Source organism: Thermobia domestica, chromosome 13 (genome assembly GCF_964235325.1).
Source record: "Thermobia domestica chromosome 13, izTheDome1.hap1.1, whole genome shotgun sequence".
Classification (NCBI taxonomy): Eukaryota; Metazoa; Arthropoda; class Insecta; order Zygentoma; family Lepismatidae; genus Thermobia; species Thermobia domestica.
The window spans coordinates 164,266,499-164,288,750 of NC_137466.1; the positions used below are offsets into that span (position 1 = coordinate 164,266,499).

General features: G+C 34.8%; 1 protein-coding gene across 3 annotated transcripts in view; it reads left to right on the forward strand.

Annotated features, from left to right (window-relative positions):
* pcm (5'-3' exoribonuclease pacman) overlaps positions 1-22,252 on the forward strand; it is a 136,838-nt gene that overhangs the window by 74,446 nt on the left and 40,140 nt on the right. For all 3 annotated transcript variants that reach the window (XM_081736800.1, XM_081736801.1, XM_081736802.1), the window contains exons 20-23: positions 8,871-9,019; positions 13,273-13,439; positions 15,999-16,197; positions 21,156-21,276. In XM_081736800.1, the coding sequence (XP_081592926.1) occupies positions 8,871-9,019; positions 13,273-13,439; positions 15,999-16,197; positions 21,156-21,276 (636 nt within the window). The remainder of the gene's footprint in view (positions 1-8,870; positions 9,020-13,272; positions 13,440-15,998; positions 16,198-21,155; positions 21,277-22,252) is intronic.

Below are 22,252 nucleotides of genomic sequence, written 5' to 3' on the forward strand. Positions count from 1 at the left end.
TCTCAAAAAATATTCGGGGTACAATTTTCAATTTTTGTGGTACAGATTGGTGCATTTTGGGTACAAGTTTTGGTAGTTTTTTGCTTCGAATTGAAAAGGAAAATAAGTTCTCCAGCCCAGCCTGACGCGCCATTAAAAATTCAAATTCCTCGAAATTGATGGCGGTACAAATTCTAACTTTGATGCAATAAATTGATACATATTGGGTACAAATTTTTGGTGACGTTTTGATTCGAATTGGAAAGAAAACAAACATGTGCGGGCCAGGTTGACCTGCCATGACAAAGTCAAATTTCTCGAAAGTCATATGTATCCTGTGTTTTAAAACTTGATTAGAATGTTTGCTTGAATTGGGACCCCAGTTTGTTTCGTTAATTTAACATAATCTACGGCGGGAAAAACGAAACAAACTACGGCACAATCCGGTACAAACGAAAATCTTTCAAATGATTCAACTAAATCGTTTGTACTACGTGGTGGGGGGGCCAGGTTCACACAGCCCCCCAATTTTGTTTCCTTAATTTATCATAACCTGTTACGGCTAAAATAAAACTCTTTGCCGTAGAATCCGGTACTATCCAAGGGCTTTAATATGACATACAGAGGTCATGTGTATCTGGTGTATTAAGTCGTGATTTGAGAGCCTGCTTGAGCTGGGCCCTCATTTTGTTTCGTTAATTTTTCATAATCCAGAACGGTACAAACGAAACAAACTACGGTACAATCCGGTAAAAACGAAAATCTTTCAAATGAGCCAACTAAATCGTTTGTACTACGTGGTGGGGGGGGGGGGGGCAGGTTCACACAGCGCCCCAATTTTGTTTTGTTAATTTTTCATAATCTATTACGGCTAAAATAAAACTCTTTGTGGTACAATCCTGTACTAATCAAGTACTTTCATATGACATACAAAAATCATGGGTACCCGGTGTATTAAGTCGTGATTTGGGAGCCTGTTTGATCTGGGCCCCCATTTTGTTTCGTTAATTTTTCATAATCCAGAACGGTACAAACGAAACAAACTACGATACAATCCGGTACAAACAAAAATCTTTCAAATGAGCCAACTAAATCGTTTGTACTACGTGGTGGGGGGGCCAGGTTCACACAGCCCCCCAATTTTGTTTTCTTAATTTTTCATAATCTATTACGGCTAAAATAAACTCTTTGTGGTACAATCCTGTACTAACCAAGAACTTTCATATGACATACAAAAATCATGGGTACCCGGTGTATTAAGTCGTGATTTGGGGGCCTGTTTGATCTGGGCCCCCATTTTGTTTCGTTAATTTTTCATAATCCAGAACGGTACAAACGAAACAAACTACGGTACAATCCGGTACAAACGAAAATCTTTCAAATGAGCCAACTAAATCGTTTGTACTACGTGGTGGGGGGGCCAGGTTCACACAGCCCCCCAATTTTGTTTTCTTAATTTTTCATAATCTATTACGGCTAAAATAAAACTCTTTGTGGTACAATCCTGTACTAACCAAGTACTTTCATATGACATACAAAAATCATGGGTACCCGGTGTATTAAGTCGTGATTTGGGGGCCTGTTTGATCTGGGCCCCCATTTTGTTTCGTTAATTTTTCATAATCCAGAACGGTACAAACGAAACAAACTACGGTACAATCCGGTACAAACGAAAATCTTTCAAATGAGCCAACTAAATCGTTTGTACTACGTGGTGGGGGGGCCAGGTTCACACAGCCTCCCAATTTTGTTTTCTTAATTTTTCATAATCTATTACGGCTAAAATAAAACTCTTTGTGGTACAATCCTGTACTAACCAAGTACTTTCGTATGACATACAAAAATCATGGGTACCCGGTGTATTAAGTCGTGATTTGGGGGCCTGTTTGATCTGGGCCCCCATTTTGTTTCGTTAATTTTTCATAATCCAGAACGGTACAAACGAAACAAACTACGGTACAATCCGGTACAAACGAAAATCTTTCAAATGAGCCAACTAAATTGTTTGTACTATGTGGTGGGGGGGCCAGGTTCACACAGCCCCCCAATTTTGTTTTCTTAATTTTTCATAATCTATTACGCCTAAAATAAAACGCTTTGTGGTACAATCCTGTACTAACCAAGTACTTTCATATGACATACAAAAATCATGGATACCTGGTATATTAAGTCGTGATTTGGGGGCCTGTTTGATCTGGGCCCCCATTTTGTTTCGTTAATTTTTCATAATCCAGAACGGTACAAACGAAACAAACTACGGTACAATCCGGTACAAACGAAAATCTTTCAAATGAGCCAACTAAATCGTTTGTACTACGTGGTGGGGGGGCCAGGTTCACATAGCCCCCCCAATTTTGTTTTCTTAATTTTTCATAATCTATTACTTCTAAAATAAAACTCTTTGTGGTACAATCCTGTACTAACCAAGTACTTTCGTATGACATACAAAAATCATGGGTACCCGGTGTATTAAGTCGTGATTTGGGGGCCTGTTTGATCTGGGCCCCTATTTTGTTTCGTTAATTTTTCATAATCCAGTACGGTACAAACGAAACAAACTACGGTACAATCCGGTACAAACGAAAATCTTTCAAATGAGACAAATAAATCGATCCTAGGACAATGTGGGGGGGCTGCGTGAACTTGGCCCCCCCACTTTGTTTTCTTAATTTCTCATACTGCAGTACAGTACAAACAAAAATATTTGCGGTACAAACCGGTACAAACGAAGTACTTTTTATTGATATGCGGAAATCGTTTGTACCGAGAGGTGGGGGGGCCAGGTTCACAAGGGTCAGAAATAATGCTTTTGGTGTCGATTAACTGGCTATAGCTTTTTGTTGATTGTAATACTAGGGATATTTAAAGAAGTTAAAAAAAAAAAAAAAAAAAAAAGTGAACCATTTTTCGTAAGAAGTTACTTACCCCGAAAACTCGCAGATTTATCAAATTTGACAGTTTAAATATGATTACTTTTCTTAATTCCAGTAGTATTTCATAAAATTAATCTTATATTATGAAAGACTAGCATTAACCCATTTGGGACCAAATTATTATTTTTGTGATTTCTTTCAGTTTAAGAAGTTAATTTAGTTTATTATTGCGTAAGTATCACAGAAATATAACATTTTGATTTTTCCTGCGCATCAGATGTGACTTACGCCCTGTCCTATAAATAGGACGCTGGTCCTTTCTGATATACTAGAGAGGACATATATTTAACTAATTGCATTCTATTGTTTTAGTGAAGTAGTTCAAATTTTTACCGCTAAGTGCCTTAAGGCATTGAGTGATAACGGCCGGTGTATCAAAGCATGAAGTTTTCCTTTATACAGGGTTTTCATAAAGTCTGGACGGATTTAATTTGCTTATAATTTTCGTAAAAATGCTCATATTGAAATCAAATAAAGTGCAAACGGTAGCGGAAGGATTAAATTTTTACCTGTAATCTGCACCAGCTCAGTTCATTCACCGCCACACCTCCAACTGGGCGCCATTTACGTCCACACATTCGCGTAGGCGGCGCTGGAATCTACTCACAGCGTTCCGCCGTGTTTGATCTGAAGTGCCAGCCACAGACGCCCTGATTTTGTTCTTTAAGTTCTCCAAACCACTTGGCTTCTTTGCATAAACTTCCGTTTTCACATGACCCCAAAACCAGAAGTCGCAGGGGGTAAGGTCGGGTGATCTTGGCCCGTCTGGGAATCGACTTCTGTGGGCTGTTGATGCTTTCCCTTACCCTGCTCACTGTTGCAGGCGATGTTGGCCTCCTCCCACTTCGAGGACGGTCCAGGACGCTTCCTGTCTCCAAGAACTTAGCATGCCTCTTTCGGATTGCACTCTCAGTCGGTGCCGGCTTTTTGAACTCTTTGGTGGACTTTCGACACACCAGAATTGGTGATTTTAGCTCTGCGTACCACAGAACACATTGCACTTTCTCTTTCACCAACGCCATCTTTGATACGGTAAAAAAAAATAGTCTTCTCAGAGGAGTTTTTCATTTATTTATTTCTTTAAAAGACACACACACCAATTCAGCTTACAACTTACTTTTAACAGTCAACATTGAAACAACAATGAAAACAACAATGGATGGAATTTGGTAAGAAACTGACCCTTGCTCTCCCTCTCCCTCTCTCAACATGTTCAGAGTTGCCGCTTATCTAACAGTGTTGCCAACTAAAAATTTAATCCTTCCGCTACCGTTTGCACTTTATTTGATTTCATTATGAGCATTTTTATGAAAATTATAACCAAATTAAATCCGTCCAGACTTTATGAAAACCCTGTGTATATATATATATATATATGTGTGTGTGTGTGTGTGTATGTATGTATGTATGTATGTATGTATGTATGTATGTATGTATGTATGTATGTATGTATGTATGTATGTATGTATGTATGTATGTATGTATGTATGTATGTATGTATGTATGTATGTATGTATGTATGTATGTATGTATGTATGTATGTATGTATGTATGTATGTATGTATGTATGTATGTATGTATGTATGTATGTATGTATGTATGTATGTATGTATGTATGTATGTATGTATGTATGTATGTATGTATGTATGTATGTATGTATGTATGTATGTATGTATGTATGTATGTATGTATGTATGTATGTATGTATGTATGTATGTATGTATGTATGTATGTATGTATGTATGTATGTATGTATGTATGTATGTATGTATGTATGTATGTATGTATGTATGTATGTATGTATGTATGTATGTATGTATGTATGTATGTATGTATGTATGTATGTATGTATGTATGTATGTATGTATGTATGTATGTATGTATGTATGTATGTATGTATGTATGTATGTATGTATGTATGTATGTATGTATGTATGTATGTATGTATGTATGTATGTATGTATGTATGTATGTATGTATGTATGTATGTATGTATGTATGTATGTATGTATGTATGTATGTATGTATGTATGTATGTATGTATGTATGTATGTATGTATGTATGTATGTATGTATGTATGTATGTATGTATGTATGTATGTATGTATGTATGTATGTATGTATGTATGTATGTATGTATGTATGTATGTATGTATGTATGTATGTATGTATGTATGTATGTATGTATGTATGTATGTATGTATGTATGTATGTATGTATGTATGTATGTATGTATGTATGTATGTATGTATGTATGTATGTATGTATGTATGTATGTATGTATGTATGTATGTATGTATGTATGTATGTATGTATGTATGTATGTATGTATGTATGTATGTATGTATGTATGTATGTATGTATGTATGTATGTATGTATGTATGTATGTATGTATGTATGTATGTATGTATGTATGTATGTATGTATGTATGTATGTATGTATGTATGTATGTATGTATGTATGTATGTATGTATGTATGTATGTATGTATGTATGTATGTATGTATGTATGTATGTATGTATGTATGTATGTATGTATGTATGTATGTATGTATGTATGTATGTATGTATGTATGTATGTATGTATGTATGTATGTATGTATGTATGTATGTATGTATGTATGTATGTATGTATGTATGTATGTATGTATGTATGTATGTATGTATGTATGTATGTATGTATGTATGTATGTATGTATGTATGTATGTATGTATGTATGTATGTATGTATGTATGTATGTATGTATGTATGTATGTATGTATGTATGTATGTATGTATGTATGTATGTATGTATGTATGTATGTATGTATGTATGTATGTATGTATGTATGTATGTATGTATGTATGTATGTATGTATGTATGTATGTATGTATGTATGTATGTATGTATGTATGTATGTATGTATGTATGTATGTATGTATGTATGTATGTATGTATGTATGTATGTATGTATGTATGTATGTATGTATGTATGTATGTATGTATGTATGTATGTATGTATGTATGTATGTATGTATGTATGTATGTATGTATGTATGTTTGTTTGTTTGTTTGTTTGTTTGTTTGTTTTCAAAATACGATAGATGGTACAAAAGTAAACAGAACATACAAATGCCAGTATTTAGAACACCCAACTTTTATGTTTGAAGTACAGCTAATTGCTATTTTGTAATTTCGATCTACCTGTGCTACTTTGTTACACGTGTTTGACTTTGATTCAAGGTTTATTTTTCATTGGCTTCGTTGTATTTCCCGAAACACTTTCAAACACAATGTGACATTACACTTTTCAAAGTACGATGATGGTTTTGAAGTGAATTCATTATCATGGCATCTTTACGTCTTCCTTTCCGTAATGAAGTAATCCCTTAGAGTGAAGCGTACATCATTGAATACATTTGAACAGGTGACTACCAAATTTGATATATTTTTGACAGAAATGTTGCTCCTAAATGTCAGAAGATCCACTTTGGACTGAGTTGGTTTCGTAAACGTAATCATGAATGTACGATCATTATGTTAATAATTCGTGTAAATATCACCCGATACCACTTCTTGCCTCTTATATCAATTCTAATTTTTTGATCCAGCAAATCGAGATGGTCGACACCTCCAGTGTGATTATTGTAGGATGTTATAACGTGAGGATGCTCAATTCTAATATGTTCATCATGTAGTCGGCTCCACCTCTTCGTTCGCGAAACAGGATGTACGCTTTTAAAATTTGTGCCAATTATAACACGTCGATTGTCATGCCATTTGGCAATGAGAACTTACCTCCTAGTCGAATCTGTATTCATGTGAACTTCATATATATTTACTCAACTCTTTTGAATCAGTCAATGGATGTACTGAGACGCACGATTGCTTTGCAGAATACGGGTTGTTCTGAATTCCAATTCACGAAGATGAATTAGCAGATCTCTACTTGCGAAGAAATTCTCAAATATAGAACATGACTTTTCGGATCATCTGGTATATTGAGAACCACTCTGGAATCTAAAGAAAAATATTCTCTATCATTATGTATATTGTCGCTAGCACTCTCCTTTATCTTCATATCATTTCCATAGCAGAGATAAAATTTTTATAACAAGTTTTATAATCACACAAGAGAAAATGATCATTCTTTATCTCCGCACCATACCGATCTGTTTGTCTCCATTGTGCCACTGTTAAAAATACAATAGAATATCTCTGTAGGTGATTTGTTTACAGCATTTCTCTTTCAGTTCGCTCAAGTTTGTCAGTTTGTACACCAACTTGGGCAAGCTTTGTGTATGATGCGTCCATTTCTCTCCAAATTTGAACATTATTATAAAGCAATTTTCTCTCTTCCATTTACTTCTCTACTGTAACTATTCTAAAGCTTAGATATAAATCGCATTTAATTGACAAAAGCAAAAAATTGATGTTATCAAGCGTTGAACAATGAATGATAAGCGTAAGAACTCGAAAAAATCAAGGGCGTTGGTCTATCTATACATTCCCTTTTATTACTTGGTAATATATTGCTTTGGACCAGCGTCTATTTATATGAGACTAATGTTTCAACGTCTATAGCACAAAGTCTGATTGCCGCATACTTATTGCTACCTAATACATATAAACCAAATGCATTGTTTCCATTAAAAACAAACAAACAAACAAAAAAAAAAAGTTACCCAAATCATACCCAAATAAAGTAACTTACACGGGTAAATTTAAGCGACCTTTTTTCTTTTTTTTCTTTTTCTTTCTTTTTTTTTCTTTTTTTTTTTTTTTTTTTTTTTTTTTACAGAGGGAAAGGAAAATATATCAAAAAATTACAGTGCATTAGGACAGGTCTCCAATTGCTCTCTGTAATAAGCAAAACTCGAAAACCTTATTCTTCGTTTTATAAAAAATAAATTATAAAGTGTCCTAAAAATAGGACGCTGGCTCCAAATGGGTTAAGAAAGGTAATCATATTCAGAAAATATTAGTTTTTTAAAAATTTGTGCTGAGGGAGCCAGTTTTTTTTTTTTTTTTTTTTGTACAAATTTAGGCAATTGGATAATTCCGATTGCATTGTAGATAAGTTATTAATAAACATAAATAAATGTTACATACATCTTAGTAGATAAATTACATTTGTCTCATATTTTAAATATATTTATGTTTCAAGAAGTAACACAAGGAATTTTCGAATTTTCAGAGTGTACCTAAATTGACAAAAGAACCTATTTATAAAGGACTTAAAACGGTCAATAAATATTCTCGTACAATAAATATCTTTAACAATTTTTTTTTTATCTTTAACAATAATTCACTATATTAATAATCTTCTTATAATATTTAACAATATAGATCGGATATCTCTGCATATTATTAGTGTTTTTATTAGCATGTTACTTGATTATTGTTTTAGTTAGTTGTTGTACTTGACATTCTATTACATGTTTTATTTATTGTTTGTATTTTATATACTGAGGAATACTGTAATAGGATTATTATCTGTATTTTCCATATTAAAAAAAGAGTTTATTATTATTTTATGAATATTGAATATGCATCCTATTTAATCAGGTAGAAAAATCAGTCATTGATTGGAAACACGAAAGTAACTCTCTGGAAGGAGTATTTTCAATAGGAACGTGTTTGTGTCAATATGCTTTTTCATTGAAACTAATCGAAACAGAATTATTGTAAGTTTGTGATGTTTTCTTAGTCGTAGGACTTGATTAAGCTAGTTGAGGTCAAATACATGGTAAATATGAATGTTTATTTCTTCATAATACATATATATGCATATGTATACATTTTTAAAATGTAAATATATACATAAATAGGCTCTTGGGTGAACTCCTTTCAGAATCGAGTCCAAACCATGAGAAAAAAAATCGACTGCGCTAAGATTCAGCTACGCATTATGCCTAAGAAAAATATTACGCATTATACTGTAAGGAAGTAATTTCTTTTTCTTTACATCGTAGGGAATATTGCTGCACACAAATTGGGTATAACTTCTCATCTACTGTCGCGCTTGACTGGATCAATATATTTATCCAGTGGTGGTAATACTGAAGCAGGCTCCAGAATGAATGTTGGCTTGAACTTAAAATTTAATAAGAAGAATGAAGAGGTGAGTAGCAGGATTAAAAATAAGTAAATAAAAATCTTGTAGCTCTTCTGAGTTATAATACTGGTGCATGAGTTCACTGACAACGGCGTAGTGAGCACTATAGGATTGGGGTGAAATGGGAAATTACCGAATGTTGATAAAAAATTTGCCAAGTGTTCCGAAAATCTTAGTCCTATTTTTACCATGTGCAAAATTGTTACTTCTATCCATTTTTTATATTCACCCCATTCTAAGAGCGCAGCTGTTGATTTGACAAGAACATTTTCTTCCGCTTCTGTAAAGGAAACTAAGGAAGTTCTGTCGCTTTCTCACCCACCACCTTTGAACATTGATATGTCACCTAAGACGTACCTGGAAGATAAAAAAATAGTCCCCATCAACATGGACAGCCTTCTGCCAACGTTCTGAAAGGCCATGCATACATCACGTTAGAACTTGGTGGGCCGTGAAGCGAAGAAGGTATTAAGTGCATTTTGCACCTTTACTAAGATTTGAACTGGTGTTCTCTAACAAGGGAAGAGAGGAAGATTATATATCAAAGTGGAAGATGGCTTATACGCCAATCGAAAGCACTAATGGCGCCTATTATGAAACTGTAATAAAAATTTTCCGAATACACATACTGCGCGAGTTTTATGAACATACAGGGTGTCCAGAAAATCCTTTTTCACCCCTAGAATCGCAAACGGTGAGACAAATGCCAAAACAGGGAAACACGTGTTGGATCATTTTAAAAATACAACGTATCAAAGCAAAATGTGTTGTTCCAATTTTTGAGTTGGACACCGCCTGGGACCCTGCGAGTGGCCCTGGGACAACACTTTTTCTTCGATGCGTTGTACTTTTAAAATGATCAAACACATGTTTTCCAGTTTTGGCATCTATCTCACCGTTTGCGATTCTAGAGGTGGAAACGGATTTTTTGAACACACTGTATATTCATATAACTCGCACAGTAGATGCATTCGGAAATTTTTATTACAGTTTCGTAATAAGCGTCATTAGTGCTTTCGATTGGTGTATAAATCATCTTCCACTTCTATATATAATCTCCCTCTCTTCCCTTGTAAGGTGATTGTCCAAGAAATAGAACAGGTGATAATCGGACGGTGCAGTGTCCGGGGAGTATGGCGGATGCATTATTGTTTCCCATCCAAGGCATAGAATAGTTTCCCGGGTCATCGTATCCACGCGTGGCTTAGCGTTGTCTTGTAACAGGAGGACTCCTTTGCGATTCAGAAGTGTTGGCTCTAGAGTTTTGAGTTTTTCTTGAACATGGCTCAACTGCTGACAGTACACAGTTACATTGATGCTCTGACCAGCTGGTAGCAGTTCCCGATGCACGATGCAGTGAGCAGTCCACCAAACACACAGGAAGACTATCTTCTGGTGCAGTGCTGATTTTGGAACCGGTTCATGGAATTCTAACGAATGATGACGGCGCCGTGGAGCTTCGTTCAGGATTCACTTCTCATCACATGTCAACACCCTAACCAGAAATGGCTCCTTCCTCAGACGAAATAACAAAGAAATACAGATGTCTGCTTGCGTTGCCTTCTGGCCCGCAGTCAAATCATGTGGGACCCATCGACCCAACTTGCAGTGCTTCCCAAATTAATGGAGGTGCTGTCGAATGGTTTGTCCACTCACACTGAATTGTAGTCCCAGTTCCTCATATGTCTGGCCATTGTTCGCCTCAATTACTGTCTGAAGATTTTCATTTTGCACATGTGTTGGTCTTCCGGCACGTGGTACTTCTTCGAGTGTTTTTGTCATCGTCCTTAAACTTGTTAAACCACCGCTGCACTGTCCGCGTAGTCACGACATTCTCACCAAAGGCCTGGCATATCTTCGCCCCGCTGAAGCGGCGTTTGACCCCAGTTTGAACTCGTACATCATACACGCCTTTATGACGCTCTGTGGAGATGCCATGTTCACTCTGTCCGTAACTGAACGACCATAACCAGGTAGTATGTTGGATATACCCATACCAACAACTGACCTTCGCCTTATCTCTATTCGCATTCAACTCACGGTGTGAGGGTCAGTTGAACACAAACCTTCACAATAAAGGACAGAACTTTCTTGGTTATCTTTATACCAGGCGGCGCATGATGTACTTAAAGTTTGTGACAGTATTCATGCGTAGACTAGGTAATTCCTGCCAGCCAATTCCCACGAAAACCTTTAGAGCTAATGAATGACTGTACGATCGTTGTAGAAATGCATTTAAAAAAAAACGAAGTGAAAGGTAGGTTATGTCTAATGCTTCTGATGTGGGAATATCTAATTTACATAAAACTTCAATGGTAAAAAAAACAAAACAATAATTTTTGTTGCAGCTTAAACCATATTTATATAACGTGTGTAAAATATATCAGGTTAGTTATGTTCTTTTCAAAATTCTTTGCAACATTTTTCTTCCCGCAAAATATCCGAATGTCATTTTGAATTCTACACTCTTCATTTCATAACAGTTCTTCTTTGCTTTAGTTCAGACCACCTATCAATGATGTTTCATAAATCAACCTTTTCATGAATATCTTTGTCACACTTTAATAACATTAAGTTTTTTTCTCAGTCATTGTCGGTCTGACAGATCTCGTAACAAATTTTGATTGACCAAATGCTCTTTCGTTCGTACTCACCCCATATCCTGCACTTACTACCAGTTAAAAAGTTTGAAAGCCTGACTTGAGGTTTTTATACATTCTACCATCGTGTCAATCACTACATTCTTGAAACACATCGTTACATATATCAAATAAAACATGGGGGAAACATGTTAGCTACCTCTTCCACTCTTTGCCCAGTCAAAACTTCCTTTTTCAAGGGGAACTTGAAAATTTAGTGTAGAAGCACTGTAATTGTAACTGTTCTTGCAGTGGCGTTTTCTCGAAGGCCACAGCACCGAGTATCTAGAACAATCTTGAACTCCTTTCTAAAGAACTTCTTCAAATTCACGTTAGATACAGTGTGAGTGCGTTCACCTAATCTCTTGAGTAAGATACTTCGTCTGTGATATAATTGGAAGTAATGTTCTGCTTCAGCATCATATCTTTTAGCAATAATAATTTTTATAATTATCAACAATAATAATAACTAATTAATATAGGAGCGTTTTGTTGAGTTCACCCTTCTCAATCCAATCTTTATTCAGTTTGCCCTACCTGGAGCGACCTATAAATAAAAAGTCTTACTGGAAATCAAGCCTGTATTGAACCGGTATTAATACGATCGCTTTTTGTTTCGAGGCAAAAGGCCTATTCACACATATGCACACAAATAATCACACAATATATTCATTCTAGTATCAAAACATACCTTTCTTTGACTTTTTACTAATGAGAAAACCTCATAGATTTGTTTTAGGAATATCAATGAATGGAAGTGAAAAAAAAGTAAGGCAGTTTTAAATGAACATATCAGTTTTAGAATAGGAAACTACACAAAATTTACGCCATAAAAGAATTGATAATGTATAGGAACTGAGTAGCGAAGAAAATGTTAAGCCAAGTAAGTCAATTGAACACAACGGCATTCTTCCAAGTAATATTGCCAACTAGGCATTTTAATTTGCCAAATTGTCAAGAAATTGATAACTTTAGGGGTAATACCCCGTTACCCCTTCCTTGACGATATCCCTGCTCACTGAAATATACATGAAAACTAAACGTAGTCAGACTTATAGAAGAGTTGTAACATGAAGGGTATTTATAAAGTGATAAAGTGAAATCATAAATTGAAGAGTGAATAATTTATGTTTAAACTAATGAAAAATGTTCACACGAGAAATCTATGGTGCATATAGGGACATACAGCAGGTTAGTAAATTAGAATACAGTGTAATGAAAAATGCCCTAATGAACATGGAAGACCAGAAATATTGACGTTGAGAAAATCGAACTACTTAACACACAAATACACTAAAAAGGAGGAGATGATCTAATACATACGGTCAAGAAGTGTAACTGGGTTGGGGAATGAGCAGAAATAAAAAGATTCTTATGGTACTGTGACTGTTAAACATGCGATTAGCATCAGAATTATATTTAATACTTCGCTATAAAGTAGATAAATGGATGGATACCTTTTCCTTAAACAACTGCAATTGTGGGTGGTTGTTTTTGTAATATACACTTATTGTATACTTCTCCGTCAATATTCAGAACACCAATTATGGATTTAAAAGTATAAATATGACTCTCAACTTGATATTGTGTGATTGTGTTAATATTCTTTTATAATTTCAGATTCCTGGATACACTAGGAAAGACAACGGTGTTTGGTATTATTCGATGAAAGCCGTGGATCTTGTAAAAGATTACATACAGCAGTTCCCAGAACTAGTGGAATATTTCGGAAGAAATACAGGCAATGATGTGTTCTTTGAAGAAGAAGTTTTTCCTGTAGACGAAGAGTGAGTAACAATATGTTTTAGTGTTTTTTTTTTTTGTTTTTTTTAAAATTTAATTTATTCAGAGTCGGATCGAGTTGTTTTCTCGTAGTCCTAGCAAGAAGAAATCTGAGATACCACGTATAACTATTAAGGTAGATACCCAGCTTGATCACAGTGCGACACTTACTACTATAGTTTGGGTTTAGGAGGAATAAGGACACCTAAGACTGCCTTATACTAACGTAAACTTACCACAATACTACACCTAATACATCGGTGTAGGAGCGGTAAGGACGCAAAAGGATAAATTCCAATGTGATCAATGACCTCTTCACTTCAGCCGTACAAAATGAAATTAAAAAAGAAAAGAAAAAAAGAAAATTGAAATTGGTCGGAAGAGTGAAAATTGGCACAGTCCGCAGCAAAAAACCTGCAACATGAGCATGTAAGTTTATTGTGAAACTACGCCTAACAGCACAGGGAATCAACATAATGTCTAAGTGGCACGAATTACGTCAGGAGAAAGCTCGGCGTCCTCCCCTGCACACTTACTTTGGAGCAAAAGACTTCATCGTTTCACAATAAACTTATACATGCTCGTGTTGCAGGGCTTTTGCTGCGGATTGTACATAAACCTCTGAAATAATATACAATGGACTCGGGGCTACAAACTTAATCCTGACGCTAGAGATCCGGATTCGATTCTTGATGGAAGCTCATGTGGTTCGGATTCCACATTACGCTGTACGTCCACGTCTCATCTAGCCTCTCTGCTGAAATGGACCCTAATCTCAAGTCCATCACCATGATGAACTTAGTCCGTTCCATAACGCTGTTCTTGAATCAAAATATTTGTAAACTGAAATTTTTTTTCCTTTTGAAATTAATGTAAATACAATTAATCCGTTTTAGCCACAGAAACATGGTATTGTATATGTTGTTTACATTTTTATGTGTTTTCTGCGGTGAAGAATATGGAATAAAAATGACATTATCCTTTTCTGATTCAAACCCCAAAATATTGTTCGTAGGCCGAGAGAAATATTCACAAAACTTGTTCGGATACAAAACAAGTTTCAATTGAGTGATACGTAGTCAGTACTTATATTCCCTTTGTTGTCATATTTGGAACTGATTGGCTAGATTCTCGTCTTTCGTGCAGCAGACCCGTTCTATAATTTCAATGGGACTACAGCTCTTGTAACTTGGGTATTGGAAAAACAAAAACAACGTCGTTATTGTCGTAGTTCTTCTTCTTCTTACTACTACTACTACTACTACTACTACTACTACTACTACTACTACTACTACTACTACTACTACTACTATTACTACTACTACTACTACTACTACTACTTCTTCTTCTTCTTCTTCTTCTTCTTCTTCTTCTTCTTTTTGCTCGTGGGAGTTGGTTACTTTCGGAGATCAACTTTTAATTAGGCTCCGCCCCTTCATTAAAAAGTAACACTTGTGTGGTTTTCACTTTCCCTTTTTAGCTGCACATGTGTCCAATTAAAAGTTTACTTTTTTTTTCTCTGGATACATTCTGCCTTTAATTATCCTTATTTTTCTTATTAGTTTGTTCTCTTTCTTTCTTTTTCCTTTTTATTTTTTCTTCTTTAAATAGAATCTTCTCCCACTCTTTATTTATCGAGAATCCTGCATTCCAATTCATCACCGAAGTTCTCTTCTCTGATGAAGACACAGTTATCGTGTTTTGTTACATATTATCACATAGCCTTGCTGAGTGTATTTTGTTTTAGTATAAAATGGAAACAAGGCCTGATAGAATAGTTATTATTATTATTATTATTATTATTATTATTAAAGAAAATGTACAATGTTGAGTCAATGATAGGCATTTCTTATCCGTTGTTACGGAGCACTATGGCTCGTGCCAGAGCCCTTACCTCTGGTACATGTGGTCCCTGGTTCGATCCCCGGCCAAGTACGTTTGTGGTGGCCAGCATCGTGTTCTTGGGTTTTTGTCGGGGTACTCCCATTCCTCTCACATTCTAATTTCACCAATTATTCCAACATCATTCACTGCCCTTAATCATCTTGTCTTCCTTAGTCTAAAGGGCATGATTGCGGCACGTTAAGAGGCTTCATTCCGGCAAAATTAAAATACCGCTAATTTTACAGTAATTATGTGATATCTTCAAATAGATAAAAGATAATCGACATGTGGAAAAAGAGCGCCCTAGACAATATTATTTTACATGAGAAACTGTTATCACGACTCACTTATCTGCTTTCGATTTCGAGCCATTTTGAAAATCGGCATTTATTTTCCCGTTTCTAAACAGCTGAAAACGGAAAGCCACTAGGTGACTTGTGATAACGGTACCTCACGCAAAATGATATTGTCTAGGGCGCTCTTGTTCTATATTTCAATTATCGTTTATCTATTTGAAGATATCACATAATTACTGTAAAATTAGCGGTATTTTAATTTCGGTGGGATGAAGACTCTTAAACTAAAATATTTCGTTTCATTTTTTATCCCCTGTTAAGGAGGAAATCAAAAGTGAATCAGTTTAAACTTAAGATAATTTTACCGTTATTTTCTGTTTATAGGAGAGCCAGCAGAATGAATGAAATAAAAGAGTGGCTGAAGAAACAAGAATACACTAAAATTGAACGGCAAGCTTGTGGCGCAGAAGTGCTTGAAGCAGACATTATTAAAGAAATTGAGAGTGAAGTGGACAGCTTTCATGAGAGAAATGTAAAAGTAAAAACAGTTATTATGCAAGTCAAACCTCATTTGCTGTATAAGGTGAGTTTTTATGTTTCACTCCTCTTGCCTATTTTCAAAAAAAAAAAAAAAAAAAAATCTGAAGGTGTTGTGGAATTTTGCTCAAAAAGTGAAATGCAGATACATACTCTGTCTATATTCTGGAAACAAAGTATTGTTTAGAAAAAAAAAAAAAAAAAAAAGAAATATTGCTTCGTTATGCATTTATGTGACGTTTAGCTGATTTCCTCTCATTACCACATTCATTTGTTTAATTTCTGGTATCTTTCTGTTAGCATTTTATCAGCCAATCATTGTCTTGAAAAATGTTTTTTTTTTTTTTTTTTCAACGATAGATTTTTCTTTTACCAATAACTTCGAAATGAATAGATCGAATTTCAGTACTGTTTTCGTTAACATATACAGAACTATATTTTTTGTGTCAATAAACTGTACTGAGATTAGGCAAGGAAGTTATGGTGACTCGATGATAGAGCGCTTACCTCTGTGTGTGGGTTCCTGGTTCGAGTCCCGGCTAAGTGAGTTTGTGGTGGACAGTATCGTGTCCGTGGGTTATCTCGGGATACTCCCGTTTCCTCCCACTTTCTCATTCCGCCAGTTCTTCCATCATGATTCACTTGCCTTAGCCTAAAGAGCATAATCGTGACAGATTAAACTGAAAGATTTAATTTAGTTTAATTTTCAAATTGGACAAGTTTATCTGAAGGTAATGGTAAATGTTTTCCTTCCGACTAACATAAATATGTCAGAAGATATGTTACGTTCTGTGTAATAAATCACTTGCTTGAACTCCACATACCAAGGTTGCAGAGAAGCAAAGCAGTTGATGTAATTTATTAAAAAGATATACAATTTCTAACAAAAGAATACAAAATTGGTATCTGTTCTTTGTGTCTCAGATCTAGTATTTCATTGTTGTTCATTTATATTTACGGGGTCGCGGTAGCTGTGGTAGAGCGTTCACCGCCGGTGCTTGGGGTCCCTGGTTCGATCCCATTTCTCGCCGTGTGGACTTTGTGGTGGACAAACATCGTGCTCGTGGGTTTTCTCGGGGTTCTCCCGAGCTCACAGGTTTATTTTGCATAAATGATAAAATGTTTTATGTTGTAAAGCTTTCCATTATAGAAAGAGATGACAGCTTACAATCAATCAGTGCAATGTAATTTTTGACAATATTTATTAAGGGAGGCTAAATATTCTAACAGATTTCATCCTCGTCTGTTTATATCCTAGCTTTCAGTATTTTCTTATAACCCAGTATTTGTATGTGTTTTCTCTCAACCACTGTCATAGCCATCGCCAACAACATGTTCTCAGAATGACAGAAAACGCATTCTTTTACTGGACTAATGGGTCTAGTCGTTCCTGGTGGTTGACGTGTGCACCGAGTCTTATGAATGTTTATTTCTGATACAAGTCCTACGAATGAATTGAAGATACTAGCTACTTACATTGTGAAGATACGTACTGCTGTCTGGTTCGATATTAACTATTCAGATCGGGAGCCCGAGTACGTACTCGTCATTAAGTGCCTATCCTGTAGATAGAATCTCGAGCACTTACTCGCTAAATTCAGTGTATTAAAAAATTCAGCAGTAGGTTAGGGATGTAGGGTTTATATGACAGCCTGAGGGTTTAAAGAGTATCACTCAGCGAAATTCGATAGAAAGCGAGTCTTTAAGACATTGTAAGCTACGAGACGCATGCCGAAGAACACGAAAGAAATGATCGAATCTCAGGGACTAAGAGAAACACGTTCTTCTTTCATTCTGAGAACATGACGATAATAGTGGCTGAAAGATAATACATACGAGAGTCGAGTTGCGGTATAATACTGAAAGCTAGGAATCAGAAGACGAAAGTGAAATCTATTAGAACTTTTATATCTCCCTCAATGCATTTTGATACTATATTGAGCTGATTGAATGGACACAATGAAAGCTGTTATTCCTTCCAATGATACAAAGTTAGACAACAGAAAATATTTGATCATTTATGGCAAATAAAACTGAGTTTGAATTTATAAATTTCCTCTGTCACACCAAAACAGTAGATAAATGTGTAAAATTTTGTTGCAGAGTCCGCCGGTAAAGTGTGCAGACAAGATAACCGAGATAACTATATTAGAACAACATTATCCTCTTTGATGGCTAAATTAAATTGGAAATCCGATTTCATGATAACACCCTTGATTGATAACGGTGGAACATCATAATTTTAGAGCTCTCTTTGGCTATATGGTTAGCGTACGCGCCTTTGGCTTGGGAGAGCCGGGTTCGATTCTCATTTGATTGGAATCCCACATTAGGCTGTAGATCCACGTCTCATATAAAGCTATAAAAGTGAATAATGATGTGCATGAACTACAAAGAGATATTAATAGTTGTCTGCAATGGTGTATCAGGAACAAATTATATTCTACTATAAAAAAATGTAATGTTATAACATTTTCAAATAAAATTAATTGCCCATCTTTTGAGTATAAGATTAATAATGAAAAGCTAAAAAGAGTATATTCTGCTGATGACTTAGGTATGTTGCTAGATCATAAGTTTACATTTAAATATCACATAAATAAAATTATTGTAGAGTCGTACAGGACCCTGGGGTTTTTAATAAAGAATACAAGAGACCTACATAAATGTCCAAGCTTTAAAACACCTCTTTATAGCGATGATTAGGAGTAAGTTGGAATACTGTTGTGTTCTTTGGGATCATATTCATAAATTACAAGCAATACAGACCTCCCAACGAGTCCAATTTAAATTTTTGAAACTTCTTTATTTCAAATTGTATCATACATTAGCAAGTACAAATAAGATCTCGTACTCTTTTCTTTTACTTAAATTTGATATGCACTCTCTTTACAATAGACGTTTCCCTATTCAACAAATACATTTGTTCAAAACAAACTCAGTGACAGATAAATGTAATTTACTCCAATATATTAACTTCAGTATACCAAAACGATCATTGCGTAAGAGTTTAGTATTTAACATAACGAGATCTCACATTACAATCCACCAGGAGTGTTCATGGTTAGAGCTTGTAAAAATTTCAATCAGTTGATTTCATTAGTTCTAGATCTTGACTTCTCTTATCCTATCTCTATATATTTGCATATTCTCAAAAATAACATTTTGAAGAGACATTATGTATGGAATAACAATTAAGTAAGAAGTGTTATCTCAATAAATTTTGAATCTATAGTGAAGACTATTTTTCATATTTTTCATTTTTTAAAAAAATATTTATACTACTAATATTTTAATTTTGATTTTATTATGTACCTATGTTCCTCTGCAGATGGAGTTTGGTTCTGTAGAGGACTGTTGTAAATAATTAAAAATAAATAAATAAATAAATATAACCTCAGTGCTGAAGGGGACGTTAACCACAACCATTCAACATAGTTTAACATGCTCTGAATGGTTGGATGGTTGACGAGGGCGTGGATGGAACTCGAATTGCAGCTAATACACCAATTCCACGTAGTGAGGTCTAGATTATTTTAGCAAGAATAATTTTGGGAAATGGACGAATATCCACTAAAAGCTGTTTTCATCTCAAATTTGAATATATAAAATCACTCAAAAAAAAAAAAAAAAAAACTTTATATATATTTTAATACAAAAGTGCGTCTATAAAACTGTTTAAAAAAATCACCGAAATTCACAAACATTAGGCCAATGCAAAACTGTAAATGTACCGCTATAATTTTAAAAATATTTTTACGTTATTAAACAACTGAAACAAAGCAATTTCATACTATTTGAAAACTTAATCTTTAAAATGTGAACGTTAAGGCAATAATTGGTGTTGTTGGTAATTTTTGAGAAGAGACGTTAAATGTCAGCCAACCAATCTATTTCTTTCTATTTTAGATTCACAAGGTGTTTTGAAAATCGCAATTTGTCTATGACTTCTTTTTTCTTTAATTCCGAAATTTCGTTTTTTTTTTTTTTTTTTTTTTTTTTAAGTAAGTAAGCACCAGTTGTTTTAACTCTTTTCCCATTATGAAAGGAAAAATGTTAGCAGCACTGTATTCTAAAGAAAATGTTTTAGAATCAAAGAAAATTCCATTCGACAGATGAAAGCAAATCGTGGATACGGTAGTCTCTCCAGTTCCAACAGATTATTTCATTGATTGATTTGAACTTTAGTGTCTCTTTTCAATACCAAGGCCATATGCGACGTGAACCTACAACTTAACGGGGATTTGAACCACATAAAGTCCCATCGGGATGTGGTAAACCATATAGAGCACGACGGAGCTCTGGCAAATAATTTGTAGGATTTCTAGAGTAGTTGCTAATAGTGTGAAAACAACATATTAATAGCGTCAATATTAACTGTACTGATAGCTGTAATAATCAGGTATCTATAGAATTATTTTTTTTACAATTTTAAGTATATAAAGTCAAGTTAGCTAGTTACACTTTACATGGGAGCTGGACAAATTTTTGTATCGTGTTTTTGGAGATCTTTAAAAATTCACAGAAGCTATATTTAGGCTGTCCCTAAAGTTTCTGTTTGAACTCCAGTGGCGCGATATAATAGAAGATATTTGATTTTGATTTAATGTAGGGTTTATCGTTCCTTTCAGTAGTGATGCTATATGGGACGTGGATATATTGCTTAACAAGGGATCCGAGTCGCATGAGCTTTCGCCGTGAATCGAACCTGGAACTTTAACGCCAAAGGCGCGTACGCTAACCGCTTAGCTACGAGAGAGCTCATAATAGGAAAGAAAAAAAATATTTCTGTAAATGAAGTAACTTCTGTTACCACTTACAACGTACTCACGTAATACTTCGAATGGTAGTTCGCTTGAATTATGATCAAAGAAAATAGTTTTCAAATACTAGTACGCAAAAGGAAACAAAACTATTTATAATGTTTTCTTGCTAATAAGATATTTTTAATGCTATTATGTTACAAGTGTTTTATGCTTTTTTTTTTTCAATGATGTCGAACAGTACGAGCTCCACACTGGATGCCTTCCACCTGATCCCAATGCAGAAACAAGACTGTTTGACCGAGTCATTAATGTGAGAGAAGACTATACTGTGCCATGCGGACTGAAAGGAACTGTGACAGGTAAGAAATATTTATTTACTAATAGATGCTATATAATACTGTAATAATGCTTATTTCAATTTTTAAGAATTATTAGTTGAACCTGCGCTCCCTACACAGCGCATCATTCACATATGACCATGAAATCTCCTTGTCATTCTTCACATCTGTACATGCCCCTTTGCAGACGGGCATGTGAAAGTGAAAGACGTCTTGATAAAAATCGGCAAGTGGTACCATAAAGGGGAGATTTTTTCGATTATATTTTCACTATCTCGCACCTTTTGTAAGATTTGAGACTACTTCCGATTGAAGTTTCTAATTCATGTATGATCATTGTTTTCTTTCTTCTTGCGTGCAGTACGTAGTAAGCAAATACATTATATACACAATTAATTATAATGTCAGTGATATATGGTGTTCATTGAGCAAAACACTCCAAACGAAACGATTCATCTTAGACCCAGTTATCCTTCGTTTTTCATTATCATGTAGCTATAAAACAAACGCCTGAGAGAAATATACAACCCCTGTATTCAAATATGTGGTGTTGGAGTGTATAACTCGTAGGATATGATGCTTTACAGTATGCCCCTAAAAATGTAATAAAGAAATGACAGTCATGTTTTATAAATATTCAATTAGAGCTGGACAATCTACACAAAATTAGGATTCGATCAGCTAGGCACGTTTCTATCACTTGTGGTTTTCGAGATCTCATTGTCGAAAGGATTGGAGACAAACATATAAACTTTTCTTGATCACAAAAATATAAACCTAGCATTTTAATATATAGATTTATATTATGGGTCTAGTAAACTTTCCTTTTCCGCATGAGTTAAAAAAAAATCACAAATGTAATAAAAAAGACGATTTTGTATCTGAAAGTTGAAAGAGGAATACAATATCTAGGAAATACAATTTTGAGCTTCTACATCTTATAGCTGTTGCATCATGAATAGCAATGAACGTTAATAAAGTGAACTTGGAACAAAGA